The sequence below is a fragment of the Rhinatrema bivittatum genome, chromosome 2 (genome assembly GCF_901001135.1).
Source record: "Rhinatrema bivittatum chromosome 2, aRhiBiv1.1, whole genome shotgun sequence".
NCBI classification, from domain to species: domain Eukaryota; kingdom Metazoa; phylum Chordata; class Amphibia; order Gymnophiona; family Rhinatrematidae; genus Rhinatrema; species Rhinatrema bivittatum.
This window is the reverse complement of record NC_042616.1, coordinates 790985994-791010911: the sequence shown is the minus strand read 5'-3', so window position 1 is coordinate 791010911 and position 24918 is coordinate 790985994. Positions and strand designations below refer to the sequence as shown.

Below are 24918 nucleotides of genomic sequence, written 5' to 3'. Positions count from 1 at the left end.
GCCGAGCGTCAGCGGGCGGAGAGGATCGATCGCTCGCTTCTCCTTAAGTCATCGCCCTCCCCTCCCCCCCCCCCTCCATGCCTTCCTGTCGGCGGTTGGGTCGTGACCCCCACTCTCGCATGACTCTGGCCCGGCGGGGCGCGTCACTGGCAGGGGGGCGGTGCTGCCGCCCTTGATGGCCCTGCGCCCCGGGGCGGCTCGGCTCGGGCGGCTCCTGCGCGGCGGCGTCTCCGGGCTGCGGGGCCCCTGCTCGCGGCGCTCCAGCAGCCTCCAGTGCCTCTCCTCCTCCTCCGCCTGCCCGGAGCGGCCCCGGCGGCGGCCTCCCGCCGGCGCCCCCCGCCGGCCCCTCCCGCACGGCGCCGGGGGACATGAGCCCCTCGGCCGCCGGCTGCTGGCGGCCATGAAGCGGCAGAACCTGCGGACCCTGTCCCTCATCGCCTGCACCTTCACCTACCTGCTGGTGGGCGCCGCCGTCTTCGACGCCCTGGAGTCCGACTACGAGCTGCGGGAGGAGGAGAAGCTGCGCGCCGAGGAGATCCGGCTGCGCGGCAAGTACAACATCAGCGGCGAGGACTACCGGCAGCTGGAGCTGGTCATCATGCAGTCGGAGCCGCACCGCGCCGGGGTGCAGTGGAAGTTCGCCGGCTCCTTCTACTTTGCCATCACCGTCATCACCACCATAGGTAAGAGGCGGCTTCTCTTTAAACTTTTTTCCCGGGGCTGGGGGGGGGGAGCGGTGCCGCCGCCGCCTGCACAAAGCCGGTAGCCGGCTCTGGAGTTGCCGTCCGGGGGGGGGGCTGCTCGGGTCGCCGCCGGTTCATGTTAACTTGCGTCTTCGCCTTGCACTTGTTGGGCTTTAGTTTTGTCTCTTTTTGCACTGTTGCACGGATGTGCACGGGGGACGGGGGACCGGAGCCGGTTAGGACTGCTAGCAAGGGTCGGGAAACGACGGCGACAAGATCAGAAATGTGCAAAACGTAGGATTTATGGGGCAAGGGGGGGGGGGAGGGGAGGCTATAAAAGAAAGTGGGGCCAACTCTAAAACACTTGCTCCTCCGCTTGATTTGCCTTGATTTGCTTTTATTTATTTTTTATTTTGCTGTTCTCTAATGCATGTGTACATTGTGTCCATCATTGTTAAACCTCTGCTGGAAGGAGAAGGCGGAATCGGGGATTAGCAATGACAACATCCAACGCTGGCTGCATTAACCCCCCATCTCACACAAAACCTCAGCTTATCTCGAGAGAAATCTCCTTTCTAGAGCAAGCGGAGGCGAGGGGAAAAGCCGAGTCAGCACATTCTGCCTCCCCCTCCCCCCAACTTCCTCCCCCTCCCCCCCCCTGGTAACTTCTTCTAATGGAACCGCTTAGTAGTGCGGGAAAGGTGCACCAACTTTGAATCATGTCCGCGCACAGCCGCCACTTTCAGATGGATTGATTTGTTATGTAAAAAGCGTTGAAAGAAAGAGTTTTAACGCGATGGCTTCCTAGATTGAATTATTTAACAGGTGCTGCACTTTTTTTTTTTTTTTTTTGCAAGGCGGCGAAGTTATTCCAAGGCAGAACAACTCCCAGGGTGGAATTTTTTTTTTAATCTGTTTATCTGCTAGATCTAGATAGGGATGGCTATCCTTATATAACGATGTGCACGGGCAGACTAGGTTCATTTGTTTTGCGTGCGCAATTGCTGGGTAGGCTAGAGGTTTCCTTGGCTCTTTGGCGAATTTGCCCAGCTTTGCTTGCAAGGAGCTGGCTGGAGAGTTTCCAGAGCTTGGCCTCGATTTTTTTCTGGTTAACATTTTGTACAGATCCGCAGGTTTCTCCCGGCGTGGAGGTCCCCGCTGGCCTGTCCCCGGGGAACGGGAGAAGCCGGCAGCCATGACGCTTCAGGGCTTGTGGCCATCATAGGTGGAGGTTTCGGTCGTTGGTCCTCGGCTAGTTTTTACTTAGCTGAGGATGGCCTTCGGGTGAATGCTATAGAATGGAGGGCTACTTCTGCTTTACTTTCTAACTTTCTTTGGGGCAGGAAGGCTTCGGTGGAAAGTAGGCGCGTTATAGCCGTGTTGCACCCTAAGCGAGCCAGGAGTAGTTTGAAAGCACTTTTCGGAGCAGGGAGGCCGCAGGGAAGGGGACTCGGCTTTTAAGCCCCCAGCGGTTTGTACAAGGCAGGCATTGGGAAAGAGCTCACCAAGGCTTTGCATACCTTTTCGTTACTTGTCTGTAATGTTAATTTGCAAAACTTTAATAAGAACATTGGAAACATAAACACACATATTGCATTCTGTAGTACCAATGTCTGAATTGTTTTTCCAGCCACCACAAAAGGAGTGCCTCCAAAGACAGCCTTGGGTTGCTTACATTTTCGTCCAGAATGCGTTCAGGCGTTTGAATTTGGATGTGCTAAATAGAGCATCTTTTGTCTATAGTGTGCTAATATCAGACATAGCTGGAGGTATATTTTATATATAGTGTGCTGATATCAGACAGAGCTGGGGGTATATTTTGACTAGTGTGCTAATATCAGACATAGCTGGAGGTATATTTTATATATAGTGTGCTGATATCAGACAGAGCTGGAGGTATATTTTGTCTATAGTGTGCTGATATCAGACAGAGGTGGAGGTATATTTTGACTAGTGTGCTTATATCAGACATAGCTGGAGGTATATTTTGTCTATAGTGTGCTTATATCAGACATAGCTGGAGGTATATTTTGTCTATAGTGTGCTGATATCAGACATAGCTGGAGGTATATTTTATATACAGTGTGCTAATATCAGACATAGCTGGAGGTTTATTCTATATATAGTGTGCTGATATCAGACAGAGCTGGGTGTATATTTTGTCTATAGTGTGCTGATATCAGACAGAGCTGGGGGTATATTTTGTCTATAGTGTGCTAGACAGAGCTGGGGGTATATTTTGTCTATATGCTGATATCAGACAGAGCTGGGGATATATTTTATATATAGTGTGCTAATATCAGACAGAGCTGGGGTATATTTTATATATAGTGTGCTGATATCAGACAGAGCTGGGGGTATATTTTATATATAGTGTGCTGATATATTTTATATATAGTGTGTTGATATCAGACAGAACTGGGGGTATATTTTATATATAGTAGTGTGCTAATAGACACAGCTGGGGTATATTTTGTCTATAATGTGCTGATAGACAGAGGTGGAAGTATATTTTACATATAGTTCTCGGTTCAGTCTCATCCTGTTGGGCGTGAAGGAGAACTTTCCCAGCTGCCTGGTCAGCACGTGTAACTTTCTGCTGCCACGGGGAATTTTTTCCTAATGAAATCAGAGCCGTGTAATATTCCCCGTGGCAGGCAGCACCGGAGGGATAGTCACAGAATTGGGGGCAAAGCGCCCGCTTGGCTGACGGGTTGCAATTCCACCTGATGAAACTGCGCCGAGAATAAACGCCAACACATTTTTCATGTAATTGATTTCAGAGCCAAAGTGTTCAGTTCTTCTAAACTAATTCCCGACAGTGCACTTTTTTGGGGGGGCGGGGGGAGAGGTCTAAACATGCAGGGCCTTCTCGGGTTTGACCACTAATAGGTTAACAACCCAGCCTGAAGAGCAGAGATAGATTTGACAGTTACCTTCGCCTGTTCCTTAAAGGGAATTCAGTCCCTTTAGCAAGTCTACAGAAAACAAATTAAGCTCTCCGTTTTTTTTTTTCTTCCCCATTTGTAATAAAGACGTGTGTTTTTTTCTTTTACTGATGCGCGCCTGTTATGCCTGTAACTTCCCTTGAACACTGGACGCGTCTTTCGCTTCTGTTTTCTTCGCCTTCCCCTCATTCAGAGAACCTCAGAAAGAGAAGGGATCACACTTCTCCGAATAACGCCATCCCATTCCCTCCCTACCTGAGCTCTCTGTCGTCCCGGCTCTGTGCTCCCTCCTTTACTTTTATTCCAGGATGGATATTTGGAGATACAAAGGTCTGTTGCTCCTGCGGGGAAAAGTCAAACACACACACACACACAGTGCACCTGAGAAGTACTGCTCCCCAGGGAGGAGCCGATTAGTTGGAAATCTTCCCTAAATTAAATTAGTCTGTTGGCGTGGCTGTGCTCGCATCGGTTCTGAAGAGTTTTTCCCACTGCAAACATTAGAAACGATCGAATGCATTTGCTTTAAACCATGAACACATCATTAGCAGGGGGGGGGGGGGAAAGATTGCTTTTCCTCTCCTCTCAGTTTAAACGTAGGGCACGGTGCTAAACTCTCCCCACCCCCGCCATTGACAGAGAACCCGAGACCTCAGACTCTTAAAATACATTTCCAAGTTTATTCGGTTCAGAGCCTGGTGCTGAAGGGACAGCTCCTTGTAGCATTTAGCCCGCAGTGCCTACTGCTTGCCAAATCAGAAATCACCCTGAAGAGATAGTTTACGGCAGGTTTGCAAGGCGCAGGACTTCCCAAACTTTCAGCTAATGGGACTTCATTTCAGCGCTTAAAAATTCACACGACACCAGAGGACGGCCATGACAATAGGAAGACGTGCGATCCCCTGCAACGCTCACTCCTTCTTACCTTCCCCACCACATACTGCAGGCGATCAACTCTCTCAACCTCCACCCCCTCAACAGGACCCCCCCTCTCTTAACCTCCTCCTCTACAATGCACCATCTCTCTCAACCTCCTCTCCTCACCTCCCCGGCTGAGCTCCTCTCTCTCACCCCTACAGCACTTTACACACCCACCCAGCTGATCCTCTCTCATCTCCAATCTCTTCTTATAACCCCCCATCTATCATCCCCCCCCTCATATCCCACACCTATTTTCCTCCTCATTCCATCCCCATCTCCTGCTCATCTCTTAGCCTTCTCTCTTCCCCTCCAACCCTTTTCTCAGATTTCCTCAGCTGATCTCCTCTCACTGCTTCCTCTTAAATCCCCCAGATGATCTTCTTTCATTCCCCCCTTCTCTCAGTTCCCAGAGACAATCCTCCATTTAATCAAACCCTCAAATGCCTCCTGCATCTCATTCCTTCCTTCAAATAACCCCCTCCTCCAAACATTCCCCTGACCATGGGAAGAGAGGTCAGACTGATGACAGTGGGAAACTTTTTTTTTTTTCCCCTTGGGTAGGTTCAGAAGTGGTTGATAAGAGAAAAAGAATGCACATTTAGCCCTCCTCTTCTCTCATGGTTGGTCCCAAGCCTAACAGCATTCCTAATGAAAGTCATCATGGGACTTGTGGGCTAATGCAAGCTCATGTGCCATGTAGCGGCCTTGATCCCTCTTCATTCAAGGCTTCCTGTTACCACAGGAACACATTCCAAGCTGACTTCCACTACTAATGCTGCTCGTGCCTGAAGAGTGCTACTATTTTAGACACTCATGACCCGCATATGAAGGTTTTGTGACCCCCTTTTGGGGTCCTGATCCAAAGTTTGGGAAGCTCTGGCATGGCGCCTCAGCTCCCTTCCTCCAAGGAAGGGTCTGCTTTTCAGAGGTGCCAAAGCATGACAGTTGGACCAAATGGAAGAGGATATATCCTGATAATGTTCATTGTGGATATGCTGAAATCTAGGCCTATTTGCAGCCATCGTGGAGTGGATTTGAGAACTGCAGTCTATAAGACTAAAATTTCTTTAATACTATTAACATACATCACGTAATTAGGAAGCCCCTAGTCCTGACCGAGGGTGAGTGTCCTTGATTGTGTGTGTGTGTGTGTGTGTAGCATATTCAGTGACACACTGATGGTTGTGTATTGCGTATTGTTTCCAAGGCCCACCTCTGTGCTCTTTCTACTAGATCACACTGCTGCTCGCCCTATGACATAACAGATTATTCTGTCTAAACTGTAAACTGCTTAGAGTATTTAGGTAATTATAAAATAATGATTTGTCCTAGTGTTCCATGTAATCCAGATAATTTAAGCCTTATTGCTGCTTCTTCTTCTGATTAGAGATTTGTCTGTCTCTTCAGTCAGCAATGAGAATGATTATAAAGAAAACATGAGAATGCACAGCAAAAATGGTTAAGTGTGGTCTCATCCTGGGAATAGCAATTTTTTTTTTCTTGTAGTCAGAAATATTTTCATTCATCTCTTGTTTTTGTGCTCTGAGAGTTATGTGAAAATTCCCGCTGGAAGAAACGTCGCTTTCCAGAGGAGACTCTTGTAGAAGGACGACATCAGGGTTCCTGCAGGAAGTTCTCTTAGGATGCATCGTAACCAAAACAGTAGAAGTGAATAATATCACAGTGCATGCTCTTATGACGTATTAACTGTGATAACATCTTACCGCACCTGAAAATATTATTAAAACATCAGCCATGCCAGTGACGGTTCAATATAGAGCATCTGGTGCTAATGTATGTCATTTTTATTATCATTAATCAACGAAGCAGAACACCTCTCTAGAATAATTCACAAATATAAAAGAGAGGGAAAAGGATCAATGTCCAATATCAATCTCCCATCCACTTAATTGACAAATGACAATATCATAAATCAAAGACTGATTTATGATATTGTCATTTGTCAATTAAGTGGATGGGAGATTGATATTGGACATTGATCCTTTTCCCTCTCTTTTATATTTGTGAATTTTTATTATCATTACAGACTTCCTATGTGCAACTTGAGCTACCATGGCATGTAGCGTAGGATCACTTAAGATGCTTTCATACTTTCACCTACAAGAGGCATGCCTGCCTCCTGCTTTCTTTTTAACAAAAATGAAAAAAAAATATATCTTATTTTCTAAATAGAGCAAACCAGATGCTTGATTGGATGGCAGCATTATACACATATCTCAGCCATGTGTGGAGGAACACTAACCACACCAAATACTTTGCAAAAGGAAGTGCAACATTGACTGAGATAAGTTGACAATATGGCTGATTGCTTCACCATTTTGTTTGCTTCTCTTTGAAAATACAGCCAGTTGTACTTGGGTGAAGCTAGGACAATTGCTTTACCACAATTTATGGTGAACCTAACTGTAACTGCTTTGACCTGTAAAGCCGTCTTAGTTGTATACTTGCCCAGACTGGGGTGTATGTAAGTTACTGCAAATTCTCATCAGAGTGCTAATATTTTCAATCACATACAGGAATATCACATGGTAAACTTTGCCAATAGGGACCAGATGGGGAAAATAAAGCCCCCTTAATAATGGGTTCAAGAAGCACCAATTTGATTTAGATTACAGAAAATACAGTCAAAGATTTTCCACTGATGGACCTGTTCATGAGCCACGATCATATCTCAAGGCCACATCAAAGAAATCATATTCTTCCCAAGTCTTTAACTTGTTTTTTTTTTGTATGCCGTGAGACTTTTTAATGGACCAACAAAAAGAATTATCCGGAGACCTCTGAGAAAGTCCAGACTGAAGCTGCGGTTAGAAGGAAGCGCATATGTGGTTCTTAAAGCTTGTGTACAGTCACATCTTTGGATAATTCTCAAGCTGACCCAATGAAACTTCAAAGAACCCAGTTCCCCCCCTCCCCCCCTGTCCCTCTGGAGACTAATAGAGTTACTTTATACTCATCCAAGGAAAACCTCATCGGGGGTTAATATCAAGAGATAACTCAAGCAAGTTGGAATACAGTGGTGCAAATAAAAATGCAAAATACCTGTTGTAAAATCTTCCTACCTGGCAATTATCGAAAGCTGGCTGCTGACCGGCCAAAGTGCCGGCGTATTCTAAGCCATTCAAAATACAACTTTTCAGCAATGGCACAAGGAGCAGCTACCATGCAGGAGCATCTCTCAGCCTAAGCCAGGGTGATAGAAAGAAGAAATAACACCACTGGAAGGGCAGGGCGTGGCCATCCGGCCTCCTGCCTTGTCAATAATTGTTTTGGCTTTGCCTTGACATTTATTCCCCAGTAGAAGCTTTGGGTTTTTCCCTTGGCATTTTACGTCACAGCAAGATAGCATTATCCTGCCACAGCCTGCTGTTCTGATGACAGTAGCTCTTAATAATATCATAAGAGAAAGAATTTGAACTGGAAAACAGAACTCCTGGGAGTTTTTTGAAGAAATTGTGAGAGAAGGTACAGTGCTGTCTGCATAGGAGTTCTGGATGTCCGTTAGGCTAAGCCAGTGTCCTAGAGCTAGCTGTGGATGACCCACGGACACATGCAGCTGTTTGCAGCTTTTCAGTGGATGGCATTTTAGTTTAAGTACTAATCCTTGAGGGACAAGAAATTAATGCCCCACTACGAATTAGTGTCCACTTGGTGGGGATGATGGCTATTCCTTGGTAAAATATATTAAATAAAATTAGATCTTAAATTTATTTAAAAAAAATATATTTCTTTTTGTCTAGCAATTTTCTCTTGATTCTTTGGACTTCTGGCTCAGTTGGTTCAAGCATCTACTGGAGCTGTGCAGCCTACACTTTTTTAAACATTTGAATTAGCTGACTTTTTTCCCCATCCATATTTAAATGCACTATTATTACTTATATCACTTCTATAGCGCTGCTTGGCATATGCAGCGCTGTATAACAAACATAAAAGAGAGAGTCCCTGCTCGGCAGAGCTTACTGTCCAGCCCTGTCTAACCCAGTCATTGCAGCCACAGACCTCAGCCGAAGACTGCAGCGCCGAACCTGACCAGTAGGTCTCGCTGTTTGTGCGATCACTGGGATTTCCTACACCCCTGGTGTGTGTGTGAATGTGAGCACTGCTTCTGCAGCATCCTGGGCCAGTTTATGGAGCAGAAGCCGAGGTTAGACATCCAGCATTGGCAGCGGACAGCACAACCACTGAGCCAGTGGGCTGGCCCCATGGATTTGTTTTTGTTTTTTTATACTGCGGGATTAATTACCGTTCCAAAAAGTTAAGTCGACGAAACAGGTCATTCATCACAACTTATTATTCTGTGTACTATTCAATTGCTTGGAATGAAAATGATCATTCTTTTTTTTTTTTTTTTCTGGTTGCAATACAAGTTTTGCAACAAGTAAATTCTTGTTTTTTATTGTCTTTAGCCGGCTGATGACACTCTGTTAACGCGTGCCTGGTGGTGATAGCTGCATTTCACGTAGCATTCTCTTTTTTTCCAGGGTGATGCTTTTGTGCTTGATTTAACACTAAAGAATTCTAGTAAACACTGAATATTTCTGGAGGCTGGAGCAAAATGTAAAGGGACTGAACTGTTTCCTTATGCTGTTCTAAAAATAACTGCACAAACGGGAATTTATTCCAAAAAAAAAAAAACCCAAGAAAAGAAGAAGAGCAGCAGATCGTACTGAGGCAAAAAACTGATGGCTGGAATTCAGAAGTCATAAAGAAAAAAGGCTTGGAGGGAGGGAGTGGGAAGTGGGAAAGGGGTTTTGCAAAACTCTTTTGCTTTTGATTGAAGGACGTGTATATAATCTACTTTATAGTTAAAGTGAAGCACTTAAATTGGTAATCAACAGAGGTATAATTTCTTAGTCAATACATAGATACGTAAATGCTTGTGCACTTATCTGCTCAGCATAAAAACTAGAATTATGTATTATCTTAATGGCATGTATGATTTCTATAAATCACACATATACACACTCACAAACAGTATGTTTCCCATATGCATAGAAGTTCGGAAACAGGCCTTGTGATGGACAAGTACAGGCAGGCATTAAATAATTGAGTGAAAATATGCGTGAAACGCTTAAGGATCACAAACACCATAAGGAGGCCAGCATGGAAGGAAAAACGTAGATGTTTATCATCCCGGCAAGGAGAAATGTAACTGAAAAGATTATAATGCCCAAAACTGAATGCTGACGGCACTGTCGTCTCCTGGTGCTGATAGTTTGACTCAGCATTTCCATTGCAGTTTGACGAAGTTGAGTCTACAGTTACAGAGGCTGGACAGAAAACTGATTCAAACTCTGCATGCTGCTAATTGAGTTGACGGTGGTTATGGCAGTCAGGTGCAAAGTGGTACAGTCAAGCTTGGGTTGTGTTAGCTAGCACACTAGAGCAGTGGTCCCCAACCCTGTCCTGGAGGCCCGCCAGCCAGTCGGGTTTTCAGGGTATCCACAATGAATATGCATGAGAGAAAATTTGCATGCGCTGCCTCCATAACATGCATATTCATTGTGGATATCCTGAAACCCCGACTGGCTGGTGGGCCCCCAGGCCAGGGTTGGGGACCACTGCACTAGAGTAAACAGGTGATCAAAATCAGAAAGTTAAAAGGCTGCTAGATGGAAAACGTAAGAATTTAAAACATGAAAATAGATATAAAAAAAGAATTTCAAAAATTGTGAAAAGCAAGACCATGAGTCATCATAGGGGGAGGGTTACAGATTCAGAGATTTTCATAGCAAAAACATGCTATCAGAGACCCAATTAACATGCCAGCCCTCAAGAAAATACACCTCACAAGCATCGTAAAGAGGAGCTTCCGAGGATCAGTCCTCACTTTATAGAATTCTTTCCTGCTGAATATCAGGCAATCCCCAAACCTGCTAACTTTCAGACACTTGTTAAAAACTTGGCTCTTCTAAGCAGCATTCAACCCATAGCCAGAGAGCAAACTAAACCCTACTCCCAGCCCACTCCTGGCCACAAGTTGCTCTCCTCCTCCCTGCACCCCCCACCCAAACCATTTAGAACAACTTCATGTATATAATTACTGCTGTACTAATACAACTTTCTGCCTTTGTTTTTAACTCGGTGCCTATGTAACTACAATCTACTGATGCTCTTGACCCCCATTTGCACATGCAAGACTTTGTATGTAATCCATTGACCTTGTAACACGCTTTGAACTCCTTGGTTAGAAAACAAATAAACAACGATGATGGTGATGATGATGATGATGTTGCTTGCTGCAGGAAGGGAACACAGTAATGATGTCAAGAGGGTTGATATGGTCTCTGATTTCTAGAATGCACCTAATGTTAAATAAGCTTCTTGGGCCATAAACCTCCTTCCCAAACTTTATTTAGACTTGTATCGGTCTAGGAAAGAAAGGTAAAGCAAAGTAGATAATTGTTTTAGTGACAAATAATGCTATAGGTTATGTGTGTGACTTGTAATTCAGTGGAGTAAATGTTGACAACATTATGGAGCGGATCTCCTCCTGCTCCATAAACAGGAGGAGATCCGCTGGCCTGGCCCAGACTATCTTATGATACCTCTGACCAGTGGGCGCTAAATATTGTGCTAAAAGAATGGAAGGTTTGGAAGAAATTCAGAAAAAACAAAAAATATATTTTAAACTTTGTTTCTCAATGTAAATCACGAATGAAAAATAATCTTAATTCATAGAACAAATAACCTCAACCAGTATAAATATAAAATCAACATCAATATTACATAAGTAATTCAAAAATTAAGTAGTATAGTTGCTATGTTTAGTCCACTTGGATACACAGAAAGAAAAGGTCAACAAACAAGCTTTAGGCAATACCAATAAAAAGGTGCCAACTACAACTTGTCTGTTGACCTTTATTTCCATTTAATTCAAGGAGAAATGATCACATCCAAATATAATTCCACAGTATACAAAGAAACAAGGTAAGAGGAAGAGAGCAGAGCAGGCAATTTAAAGGGTATACAGTAAACATACCCTGTCATTAATAAAAGGCAGTTCTTTTCACTCTTCTTGTTTGTTGATTCTCCTCCTGTGTTGTGCATGATTTCCACTCCCTTCAGCTCTATCCACACCATCCATTTTGGACAACACTTGATTGCTTCCGCCCTAGAACCCTCCAATGCCCTTCAGCTTGACTCGCACCATTCCCATTGGACAATGCTTTCTCACCTTCTCTTCACTTCTCCCATGTCATTAGGCAGAGAACCATGGGGAGTGGAGAGTGCAAGAGGAACAGAGTGGGCCTCCCTGCACACATTATATCCATTCAGTTATACAGCCCACCAGCTCAGGCACACATACTTCACAGTCCTTCTGTGCACCTCTACTCACACACTTAAACTCTATTATGCACTCACAGATACTTCTTCATGCATATGTACCCCCACTTATTCACTAATGCAGCCCCACCAGCCACTAAACCCCAAATAGGGATGTATAACACACCCTTCCTACACACACTCATAAATACCCCCCTTGATTGACTAGAAAAGGTGCAGTCTGAATATAGACTGTGTTATACTAGCACTGAATTGTGGGAACGATGGTAGATTGGGTGGGACTTGGCTTATGTATTCCAGATTGGTCTGGACAACATGGGGCAGTAGACTGAATATCAGTGTCAGTTTGATTTTTAGCATGGGTGGTGGTTGAGACTGTGAACCATAAAGAGGCCAACTGTGCATTTGTAGATGTTAAGATTAGGGAAGATAGGGGGTAAGGTAATTAGGGATTAGGTTGCCAGGGGTGGTGAGTAGGGGTTAGGAGGTTGGGGGTAGGTTGCAATAATTGGTATGATGGTTGAGAGAAGATTGATGGGTAGTGATGCAATTGTATTTTATGCAATTTGATTTATTTTGTATGTTACCTTAGTGAAATCTACCCTGTAACATATAATGAGAGGGCAGAAAATTAAATTGAAGAAAATAAATGAATTGACATCCAGTTCAACCACTTTAGATATTAAAGCAAGACAAACAAATCAAATGAGGTTATTAGTTCCAAATGAAATGATTATCAATTCTTTGCAAAGTGTAAAAACTACAGTTTAAAACAAAAGAGGAAGATGAAAAGAGACAAGGTCCGAATTCAGTAAGAGATCACATATGATTATCAATCAAAAAGGAAAGAGTAAACCACAGCTAGACAAATACACAATAAGAATACCTAATAGAGCTCGAGATTGGTTAAACTAGGAAAAAGAAAGCGTGAAAGCTAAGGCAACTACAGCTAATAGAGTGAGAGACAGATTCTAAATGGGAAGTCTCCTGTGCCATTCTTGGGTGTGGAATTGGGGAGGGTTTTTCATGTACATGGCATACATTTGAAAACTGGAAGATGCACATAACTTTTCTCAAAAAATTCCCATACACAAAAGAGCAGATGTAAGTTTGTGCAGGTAGATTTGATGGGATAATATTCAATGCGGACTTATGCATGAAAAGCCACTTTGAAAATCGGTGTAACTTATGTGCGCAAATGTTGCAAAATTACCCCCTAACTGAGAGGGCAATTAGAGCATTTTACTGCTTAAGTTTCCTGTGTGACAATTGCCTATTCTGTATGCTGGCAAAAGTATAATCTTTGTTCCACTACGTGCATTGCACTGGAGGCATTCCTGGGGGTGCAGGTTGGCTGGGGGAGAAAACTACATGCATAGTCTGGGATTTTCAAAAGTTTGCCCTCAGGTTTTGGTTGTAAAAAAAGTATTCGCAGAAGAAGCAGGTGCAACTCTCTGCAGGCAATTTTCAAAGTGAAAGCACACGCATCCTTTCACTTTGAAAATTGGAGCAGAGACCATGGTAATAAGTATCTTCAGACTTTGCAGCTATACAGGTAGATTGAACATGGCCCCCTCTCTCTGTGTCTGTCAAAACAGTTCTCAGAGATGACCATTTACCCTGCAGAGGAGGGGCACATGACTCACCAGTGGCCATCTTCACTAACCAGTTCTTGAAATGAAGGTACCACTACTTCAGGATCCATACACTCAGGAGAATCAGATCCAGGCGTGAATGCTTATTGGCTGGTGGCTGTAAAAGGGATTTGCACAAGTTCTTGCAGGAAAAGTTCATAAAACAGTTATTAAGCCCGATAAAGCCAGGTTTTATTTATCACTGGGAGTAAGGGATAAGGAATTGACCGGGATTGGCCACTGCTAGAGAGAGAAGCAGAGAGCTCAATGGATTTTTGGTCTTCAGAAGCCGGGATAAGTGACGGCTCAAACATTGCCAAGGACTCCATAAACCCTGCAACTCTAACCGTCCCAGCAGGAGCAGCGGTGTCCGATCCAGTCCCCCTTCTTCTGTTGTGTCGAGAATACATTTAAGTGGGCCAACAACTGCTGACGGCAGAGGTTCTTCAGAGTGGAAAACCCGGGACCTCGCCATTCATTTTGTAGCAGAAAAATTCAAGGGAGGCTGTGTGCAGATATAAAAAGGGATCCAAGCGTGGGAGAGTGGGGAAACTTTAACCTGTGCACTTTGCACCGGTTCCAAAAGAGAGAGCGCCTTCCGTTTTAAAATTCTGTAAGAGGAAAAGTACCTGCGCAGATTTGCTCCTGCTCTGTCTGGGGTACTTTGTCCCTTCGAAATAGTGCATGCAGTTTTGAAAACGCTAAACTTACCAGGCTGTTGCCTCCCCCCCCTCCCCCCTTACCTTAACCCCATTTGTGATCCTGCCTACTTTTTCCATGGGTACAAGTATGCCCATTGTCAACCCCTACCCGTGCTATTACCCATGCTCAGCAAAGTAGCCATTTACACAGGTCAGTGGCTTTTGAACATTGCCAGCCAAAGGCTTTGCCTCCAGGAGGGGGCTCTGTCAGGAGCGCATTTAGTTATAGGACGCCATCTTGCTTCCCCATCCGAAACTGCAAGATATTAGGAAATCTCTGTGACCTAATTTGCCTCCGCTTCTCAGCACAGTGGTAAATATGGAAGGCAAAGAAGTCTAGGCAGGTGGGAATTTTTTTTTTTGTTTTCTTTTTATAAATTGCTTTAAATAACCTGCCTGCTTCATGGGCCTTGAATTTAATATTAAAATCAAGGTGTGCCAGTAAGATGCACTGTTTAGCTTCAAATCCCAGCCTCTTGTAATCAGTTCTTGAAACCTGATGCTATCACTATTGGCATTGGGCCGTAAATAGTGTTTGACTTCATGAGCCAGCCTTATTGCTCTAAGACCGATGCAAATTCAGTTGTAAACGAACCTCATTGTCTCCAGAATTATTTCTTTAGGAAACTCTGTTTAGCCTGCTTGCTCAGGGTGAGAAAGGACTGGACTGGTGGCTTGAGTATGGTGAGAGATAATGAGGTGGATAGAAGTATGATTTGACCTTTGACATTGCCATATCTTCTTCATGCAAAGACCGCACAATTACCTATGACAACTCGGGAGACACGATTGTATATGTTTATTCTTAAAGTATGGTGATTAAGGATGTGCAAGGAAAAAAAAATATTAATTTTTTTTGGGGGTTTTGTTTTCAGGAGGTTTCTTCCCCAAGAATTTTAGTTCATGAAATGTTTGACTCGTTTCATTTGTGTGAAAACAATTAATCAAACATTTAAAAAAAAAAACGCAACAAAATGGCCAAAAAAGCAAAAATAGAACTTCCAAGGTCGCCCACCCACCTGGAAAAATGCTGGCCCCCACTTACCCAGTCTGGTGGGGATCTGCCTGCTGGCAAAAGCCAAGGCCATGACCCGGGCCCAGGCTTAATGTATCGACCAGGCCCATAGGCCAGGGCCTCAGCCTGGAACCAGGCGAGATGCTGGGGCCCGGCCCAGAGGCCAGGTCCCGATGCCTGAGCCTCGGCCTAGGCTAGAGGTTGGGCCCAGCCCTGATGCGACAGCCTATCCCAGAGGTTGAGTCCTGATTCTGGGGCCTTGACCCAGACCCAGGCCCAATGCTGGGACCCAGAGGCTGGATCCTGATGCTTGGGTCTTGTCCTAGGCTGGAGCTTGGAGCCAGGCCTGGCACCATGGCCTGGCCCACAGGCCAGGTCCTGATGCCCATACCCAGGCCAGACACTGGGGCCTGGCCTTGGCCTAGGGTCAGGTTCAGGACTAGATCCTAGGCCTTAGAGCAGCTCTGATGCTCTGACATCCTCCGGCATGACACCAGAGGACTGCTTCAGTGAAAGAAGAAGAGGACGTTGGACACTTCGGAGCTGCTCTGAGGCCTGGGCTCCAGGGCTGGGCCTGACCTTAGGTCGTGGCCCAGGTGTCAGGACCCAGCCTCCAAGACCGACCCTGATGTCAGGCCTGGGTCCAGGCTGAGGCCGCAGTGTCTGGACCCAGTCTGACTGCTGCCGCAGATATCCAACGGATCAGGTAAGATTCTTTGTGGGAGGGGCTCGGCCGAGGTTCTTGTGTTGGCTGGGGCTAGGTTAAGACTCTGACATTGTGCTTGGGTCTGGGCCACGGCCCCTGCTTTGGATGTCAGCCTCTGCCTAGGTGAGGCTCTGGCTTCGGACCTGGGTCTAGGCCTAGGCCGAGGAACTGGTGTCATATAGTAACCTAGAAATGATGGCAGAAAAGGACCAAATGGTCCATGCAGTCTGCCCATTAAGCTTATGGTAGTAGCTGCTGTGCCGTATAGATGACCCCAATACTTATCTGTTTCCCAGACCATAAAGGTTAGGGCTCACATTGGTTGCTGTTTGAATCCAATTCCCCATTATCCCTGTGCTGTTGAATCCAATTTCTCTGCTACCTCCGTGCTGTTGAATCTAGTTCCTCGTTATGCCTTGCTGTTGAAGCAACTCTTCTAGGTTAAGGGTAGTAACCTCTGCATCAGCAAGTTACCCCCATATTTGTTTTCCCAGTCTGTAAAGTTGGGGCCTTCGGTTGCTGAACGAATACAGTTTCATTTTTCTCTGTGCCATTGAAGCAGAGAGCAATGATGGACTAGCATTAACAGTATCAAGGCTTCTTGGCTAAGGGTAATAACCGCTGCACCATCAAGTTACTCTATGCACTCTTTTCTTCATTTCCATCCATTAGCCTTTAGGGATCCACAGTATTTATCCCATGCCCTTTTGAATTCTTTCACTGTTTTGGCTTTCACCACCTCCTCTGAAAGGGCATTCCAGGCATTCACTACTCTCTCCGTGAATAAATATTTTCTGACATTGGTTCCGAGACATCCTCTTTGGAGTTTCATTTCATGATGTCTAGTTCTACTGATTTCTTTCCAATGGAAAAGGTTTGATGTTTGCACATCATTAAAACTTTTTAGGTATCTGAAGTTCTGTATCATATCACCCCTGTGCTTCCTCTCCTCCAGGGTATACATATTCATATCCTTCATTTTCTCCTCATAGGTTTTCTGATACTGACCCCTACACCATTTTGGTAGCCCTTTTCTGGACCTCCTCCATCCTGTCTCTATCCTTTTTGTGATAAGGACTCCAGATCTGAACACAGTACTCCAGGTGAGGCCTCACCAAGGACCTATACAAGGGCATCACCACCTCCATTTTCTTACTGGTTATTCTTCTCTCTGTGCAGCCCAGTATTCTTCTGACTTTAGCTATTACGTTGTCACATTGCATTGCCATCTTCAGATCGCCAGAAACTATCACTCCAAGATCCTGCTCTTGGTCTGTGCACATTAGCCTTTCCCTCCCATCTCAAACAGCTCTTTTGGATTGTCGCTTCCCAGATGCATGACTCTGCACTTCTTGGCACTGAATCCCAGCTGCCAAATCTTCAGCCACTCTTCAAGCCTTTGTTTTCATTCTCCCTACTACTTCAGGCGGGTCCACTCTGTTGCAGATCTTGGTATCATCCACAAATAGACAAACTTTACCTTCTAACCCTTCTGCAATGTTGCTCATAAAGATATTGAACAGAACCGGGCCCAATACCAATCCTTGTGGCTCTCCACTTAACACAGCTCTCTCTTCAGAGTAGGTTCCATTTATCATTACATGGGTTTCCTATCAGTCAACCAGTTTGTAATCCACTCTACCACCTTGGTGCTCACTCCAAAGCTTCTCATTTTGTCATGCTCAGGCGTAGGCTGCAGTCTCTGCTTTGGGACTTGGCTTAGGCCTAGGCCCAATGCATTCATTTAAACAAATGCAACGAATCAGCCTTATTCTTCACATTTTGCACATCTCTAATGGTGATCGGTGAGGACTAAATAGGATTTGCCATTAAGGGTGTCTGTGCTTTTGCCATTAGAGGGAGCACAATTTTCAGCTAAGATTAGATCAGGTGGTTTTTCGACACTGGGAGACATGTGGCTTGAGGATGATTGGATTGGTCAGCTCTTATCAGATACTAGACAAGAAGTTGTGATCTTTCAGGTTTTAAAAGAAAAATATCTGAGTAATAATGACTTTTTTGCTTATTTGCAGCTACGCTATTATATTGACTCAGTATTGTACATGAATAAAGATTGCTTTCTGGCAGGTAATTTTGAAATAGATGTAATTTGGCCAAATTCAACTGTTGGAATTCTTTCAAAATTCTATAGGATATGGTAGGAGAATGGAGCTTGGATCCTCTTTCTGAAATAACGGCCAAGTGGTCTAGAGATATAGGTACTCCTCTGGAAGAAGCTTTGTATTTAGAATTATATCTTTAATGAAGAACCACAGAGAAAATCTGTACCTTTTAAACTGGCGCTATTGAATATGACTATTGATATATTTTGATAGTGTATGGATACCGTATATACTTATCAATGTGCTACCTCAGCCCCTTCTTCCTTGAGTAGGTCAGCGGTTTGTAAACCTATCTTCAGAAACCCCCTCCCCCCCCCCCACCCCAGCCAGTCGATTTTCCAGGCTATCCATAATGAATATGCATGAGACATGTTTATGTACAACTGAAGCAGTGGTTGTAAATATCTCTCATCCAGATGAGGAACGGTTCTTCTGGTGATCAAATGGGAGATTGGCAGTGTGGGACTCAGAAGCACCACCAGTCATTATTATTATTACTTTGATTTATTACCCACCTGTTTGATTACAAAATTCACTGAAAGCAGTTTACAAAATATTTGAATAACAATGGTATATCCCAGAGCAGTAGCTGAGGAGCTCCTGTGTCTTGCCTGTTGCTCTCCTGAAGGCTCATGGAGCTGCTGGCCTGGGATTCCTGCTTTTGCTGTGGTGAGGCTTTTGATCCGTGTGTCAGTTATTTTTGTGTGGGAAGAATCTGCATTTTTGGTTGTTGTTGTTGTTGTTGTTCTTCAGTTATTGCTAACACAATAAAGTTGAGGCTCTGATTATGCTAGCACAAACCATACTACTGACCCGACATCATCATGTAGATATTGTACTATCACAAAAGTCACTCAAGTCATAAGATTTCTAATCATCATCAGCTCAGAGCAGAGGTCAAGAGTTTTAAAACATTCTAACATATTAATGCAGAAGTTCCAGAGCACTAATAGGGTGAAAACTGCATCATTGCAAATGATTCAAGATAGGTAAATCGTACAAGAGTTTCATACGAACTTCTGAAAAAAAGAATTTTCCATTCTTGGATTCTGATTGGCTGCTGGGAGGTCAACAGATCAGTTTTCCGGGATCTCCCTGTTATGAACAGCGCTGCCCGCGGGTCCCCCCACGAGCAGGCCACTTACCCCACGCTGCTGTCTTCGCCGACGCGGCAGGACGCCGCCGTCGGCAGGACGCCGCCGTCGGCCTGCCCTCGCGGCATGGAGGCTGCCCTGGAATCTCCTCTTCGCTTCGGTCGGAGCCGCGGCCTTTGCTGCCTTCTTCGGGGCTGGGAGTGCCCCCAACGTTGTCCCCTTCTTCGCGGCATTAGGCCGCAAGCCCTGGTGCCATCCAGCGGCTGGAGCCGCCCCCGGGGCTCCCCGCAGCGGCTGGAGCTGCTGCCGACTTCAGGGCCTGCTCCTCAGGCCCTGCCCTGTGTCTGACGTACAGATGCTGTGCAGGCCGCTGGCCATGGTCCTGCACAGCTTCCTGCACTCTCCTCCTAGGCGCGCAGCCACGTCTTCTCTCTACATTTAAAGAGCCAGACACAGGAAGTGTCTGGGCCTCACCCTGGGACTATTTCCTGTATCAGCCCTTAAAGGGCTGCTCCGTTCGTTGTTCCTGGCCTTGCATTGTCATGAGTCTTCGCTCTGGAGGCTCCTGCCTGCCAGAGCTGGTTGTAAGGTCTTCTCATCTCGTGGAGCTCCTCATCATGATGTTCTTCCATGTCATGTCTTCGTGCCTGAGGTCCTCGTCCAGGTGTCTTCATCCTCTACGTCCTGGTGTTCCTGCCTTCCTTGATGTTCCTTCCTACGCCTCGCCTCGTCTTCGCTCTCGAGCCTTCTGGTATCGGTAGGCCGGGGGTCCCTCAGATGCAGTACTCCTGGGTGGACTGCCTGCCGGTGGATGGTTGTCCTGTGCTCCTGAGCCGTCTAGTCCTGATGTGTGTTCCTGTTCTGTCCCACTCCCGTCGTGGTCCGTGACCAGTCTGCAAGGGCTGTGCAGGGCGCGTAACGGACAGGGTGGTCCGCGACTCAGTCCCGCGGGTGGCCTGAGTAGGGCGCCCTGAGAGAATGTACCAATGTCCATGCCTCGTGTTGCCTTTGTGGATGTCAAGAGTCTCGTCTGGATGCTGTCCGCATCGATCCCAAGTGTCTATGTCATGGATGCCGTTGCATCAGCCTTGTGTCCTCGCCATGGATGCCGTTGCATCAACCCCTAGTCTTCGTGCCTCGTGATGCCGTCGCATCAGTCATGTGTCTTCGTTCCTGGATGCCGTCGCATCAATCCACAGTCATGTTTTCATGTCAAGGCCCGTCTGCCCTCAACCTCAGGCCAGGCCTGCTGCTCCATGCTGCTCGCAGCAGGTCCGAAAGGGCCCAGAATGGTCGGAGGACCATTCACCTTCCAACATCCTCGGATGTTTGGCCATGGGAGCTTGCCGGCCTGGCGGAGGGTAGACCGTCAGCCATGCGGAGCCACCGTCAACCCTTGGCTCGGTCCGGAAGGTCTGGGTCGGGCTGAGGCCCATGGGCACACTAAACCATCGATGTATAACACTCCCTTGTCAGAAGCCTCAGTAGAATTCTAGTAATAGGATTGTGTTCATGCTTTCAAATTATTTCTCTGATAGACCTGTTATTCCTTAGAAAGTTTTTTTTCCTTGGGAAAAAGAAGTTGTGACTAGCGTTTTGAACATAAACAACATCTATGTAGACCTTGTTTTAATGACCATCAGAGTTCTTTGTCACTCCAGAGAGATTGAAACTCACCTTTGCTTTGGTCAATATTTTCTTCTCAGGTCAACAATTCTTGATGCACTGCTAAATGTCAACACAACACCTGCTTGTTATTACAAATTACAAAAAGAGCTTGATGTATTTCAAGGATTTTTCCATGCTGTATCTATGGAAAAAATGTTTAGTACAACCAGCCCTATCCAGAATGTTCAATTTGATCATAAGCAATTAATTTGGTTGAATCCAGGGTATTATACCATAAAAATGCCTGGTTTCCCAATCTTTAACTGCATGAAATGCCTAATCTTTCCTCTTCAGTTTTAAAGATATCATGAAAACACATGTAACTTATATTTAACAACAATCTCAGCAATGCATTTTAGGGCTAGATTTATGTTTGGGCAAAAGTATGACAAAAAATGTTTGTAGTTCTGTTCTGTTTGCTGGTACAATTTTGAAATATTCCTGAGGCTACATGAAGCATAAAAAAGATCCACAGAAAAAGTACAGCATGCAATATGTTCTATGGGTATTTAGCCAGGACGTACTAAATTTAAGAACTGGGAAAGGGTACCAAAGTGCAGCATGTGCAATAGGGATGTGCCTTTGTTTTAAGTGAAATAGACAATGGCAATGGAATTATCTTTTGTCTTGTTTCAGGAGCACCCCGAAAAAAAAAAAAGACAAAATTTCATAAAATTAGTATTTTGAGTTAGTGCGCACTAACGGGACTTAGAGAATCCGGCGGTAATGGGGGGGCGGGGGCGGTCCTGCGATAGCCGGCAGCGATCGCACCTCCGTGGTGCGATCGCACCTCCGTGGTGCGATCGCTGCTGGCTTTCGCGATGAATAACTACAACCCGACTCCTCCTCTGCTGGGGCCGATTCCGCCCCGACTCCTCCCTGAGCTAGCTATCTCATGCGAAAAGTCCCTTTTCGCGTGCAATAGCATTAGAGAATGACCCCCTTAATGCGCACTAAATTGATGTTAGTGTACACTACCTAAAGTTAGTGCGCACTAAATCCTGGTGGTGTGCACTAAGTCTGAAATTAGGGAAGCACAAAATAAACATCCCAAACCATTTTAAAAACAAAATTAAACAGAAAACAACACAAACCGAAAACAACACGAAAAAAAAAATGAGTGCACATCCCTAAAAATTGTGCATGATTTTGCACACATGATTTTTGCTGTAGAGTTTTTCTCTCTTGCAGATGCTAAATCCTTGAGCAAAAGATTCACTGTTTCCATATTGTAGAAACTGACATGCAGGCCTCTTATACTTTTGCCAGGTCCCTAAATCTGGCACTATCTTTTGGTGAAATATTTTCAAAAGCTTAATCAGAAATTTCCACACATAAACTAAGGAGTTAAATTAAAAGGCATTCAAGCAAGCTACACATGTAGCAGATTTCATGTTAGTACCCATTTTGTGTTATTTGATCAATTTTATGGATTTTGTTGTTAATGTTAGATGTTCATTTTTTCATTACTTTAAGGTATTTTTAATTTCTATTTACTTTATTATGGATTATACTGCTCTCCAGCTTGATCAGTCTGTTTGGAAAGGTGAATTATAAAAGCCAATCAATAATAAAAAACTGAAATCTGTGAATTTTAAGCTGCCTCAAATTCTACACATCAATTCATAATGCATCTAAATTATGCGGCACGGAGAAGGGGCATTCCAGGGGGTATTTCAGGGATGTGTCAGGAATGTACAGGCATAACTTAAATTTTCAAAAAGTACATAAAAAGCCAGCATGCCGATAATGCATGCAACGTCTGCCAATTGTTTGAAACGAGCAACGTTACATGCACCCATTTAGCCACATAGAAACCCAGCGTATTTGAAAGTCAGGCGGTTTGCGTGCTTAAATGTAAGCCCGTAACGTCGCAGTTAGAACTGCTGCGAATTTACTTGATAAAGGGTGAAAGCAAAAGGCTCACAGTACTTCTAGGAAGTGCGCCCTTTTCTTTCGAGAGTCTTGCAGATGTATCACATATTGGGGTAGATTTTATAATTTTGCGCGAGCGCGTACTTTTGTTCGCACATCAGGCGCGAACAAAAGTACGCTGGATTTTATAAGATACGCGCGTAGCCGCGCGTATCTTATAAAATCTGGGGTCGGCGGGCGCACGCAAGGGGGTGCACATTTGTGCAACCTGCTCGCGCCAAGCCCAGCGTGAGCTGCCTGTTCCCTCCCCCCACCTTCCCCTCCCTTCCCCTCCCTAACCCACCCCCCCGGCCCTATCTAAACCCCCCCTTACCTTTGATGCACGATTTACGCCTGCTAAAAGCAGACGTAAATCTGCGCGCGCCAGCAGGCTGCTGGCGCGCCATCACCCGACCCGGGGGCTGGTCCGGAGGCCCCGACCACGTCCCCGAGCCGGCGCCACGCCCCCTGGGCCCACCCCGGCAAAGCCGCGTCATGCCCCCGAAACGCCGCATCTTTTTAGGACACGCCCCCGACACGCCCCTTTTACAAAGCCCCGGGGCTTTGCGCGCGCCGGCGGCCTATGCAAAATAGGTGCACCGGCCCGCGAGGGCCCTGCACGCGTAAATCCGGCCGGATTTACGCACGCAGGGCATTTAAAATCCGGCCGATTATTTTTTATACATAGTATTGCCTGTGAGGTGTATGAAAGGTACACATGATAAGCTGCAAAGATCAAGAGAAATTCATGGCTTCCTTCTCTTCATATGATGTAGACTGCCCTTATTGAACTCAGGAGATTGAGAGCAGGAGGGGCTTCACAATATAAACAGGGCTTCTTATGTTAGGTGTTTATAAATTGTAAATGCAGGTGTTTATTTTCCAGCTAACTAGGGTTTCTTTGGGGGTACCAAAAGTTGGTGTTCATTGGTGTTTTCGCAGCACAGATATTATTGTTGAATCAAATGCTTGCATTTGTGCAGCTGAGGAATCAGCGTAGAAAAAGCACAAAATCAACGTGTAGGCAAAGGAGGGGGTGAGAGAGTACTAGGGGAAGCAGTGTTTTTCCAGTGTTTATCTAACAAACATCTATTCTATTTTATTTATTTTTTTTTTGCATCAGATGTATTTTATCAGGGTTTATCGATTAAAACCTAAAATCAGAAGCCCTAAATATAAAATACAGATATATACACTGATTTCTAGAAAATAAGAGCAGACACCAGAAAACAAGGTTACAAGCCCATCGTGTGTCTTCACATGCTTTATGATGGCATCAGAGCTCTTGATAGTCGACCATGGACTGCAAGGCTTTAGCTACTATTTTATCTCCAATGGCCCATGCCGCTTCCTTCGTAAAGCGGCAGTAATTCTGTAATTGAGCAGAGGTACTATTTGAAACTTTTGTATGCAGCAGTACTGAGATAACCAGTCTTGCACTCGAGCAGTTATAAAGTAGATTCCCGAGGAAACCAGAAATTCTGATTCTCATTGCAGTCACACGGGAGCAGAGTCATCAAAGGTTCTCTTCCACTCTTTGCTTAGGAGGGAAAACTGTGAGGAATTAGGTGCACCGCACGGCTCTTAAGCCATATTAAGGCGAGGTTTTTCTTCTGATTGAACTGGATTCTTATAGGGCTTTTTTGCATGACGAGGATTATCGTGTTTTGCACAGCTATCAGCTAGCATCAAACTAAGCAGTCCCGTGTTTTTGGATTCTTATCTCTAAGCATTATGGCCCCTATCCATTGAAATTCCCAAGCCACATAAATGAATAGCTGGAGATACTGGAATTATTTTTCTTGTTCAAAAAACCAAGATATTTGGGTTGGCTTGGGAGAGAGGGATGATTGAAGGAAGAGGGAGTGCTGAGGTGTGGATCCTCTACTTTCCCCTATGGAGAGTTGCACCTCTTACACATCCCAAGATGATTAACTGAGGAGTTGGAAAAAATAAGTACTGGCTCAAGGGATCTTTGAGAGTTTGGAATTAGATTCTGACACTCATGCCATAAATTCTTCTTATACTATATTATTTTTTTTTTCTTAATTTTGATTGAGAAAATCAGATTAACGTTAATTCCTTGGACTCAAATCGCCAGGCACAGATTTGAATTCTGGAGTCAAATAGCAGATTTAAAAAAAATAAAGAAAATATATTTGAAAGAAGATATTCGGGGAAGCAGGAGGAAGAGCTATAGTAG

General features: G+C 45.1%; 1 protein-coding gene across 1 annotated transcript in view; it reads left to right on the top strand.

Moving 5' to 3' along the window:
- The first annotated feature begins 385 nt into the window (after nucleotides 1–385).
- KCNK9 (potassium two pore domain channel subfamily K member 9) overlaps nucleotides 386–24918 on the top strand; it is a 265094-nt gene continuing 240561 nt past the window's right edge. Inside the window, exon 1 of the mRNA XM_029592721.1 lies at nucleotides 386–683. Within this exon, the coding sequence (XP_029448581.1) occupies nucleotides 401–683 (283 nt within the window). The 5' untranslated portion in view covers nucleotides 386–400. The remainder of the gene's footprint in view (nucleotides 684–24918) is intronic.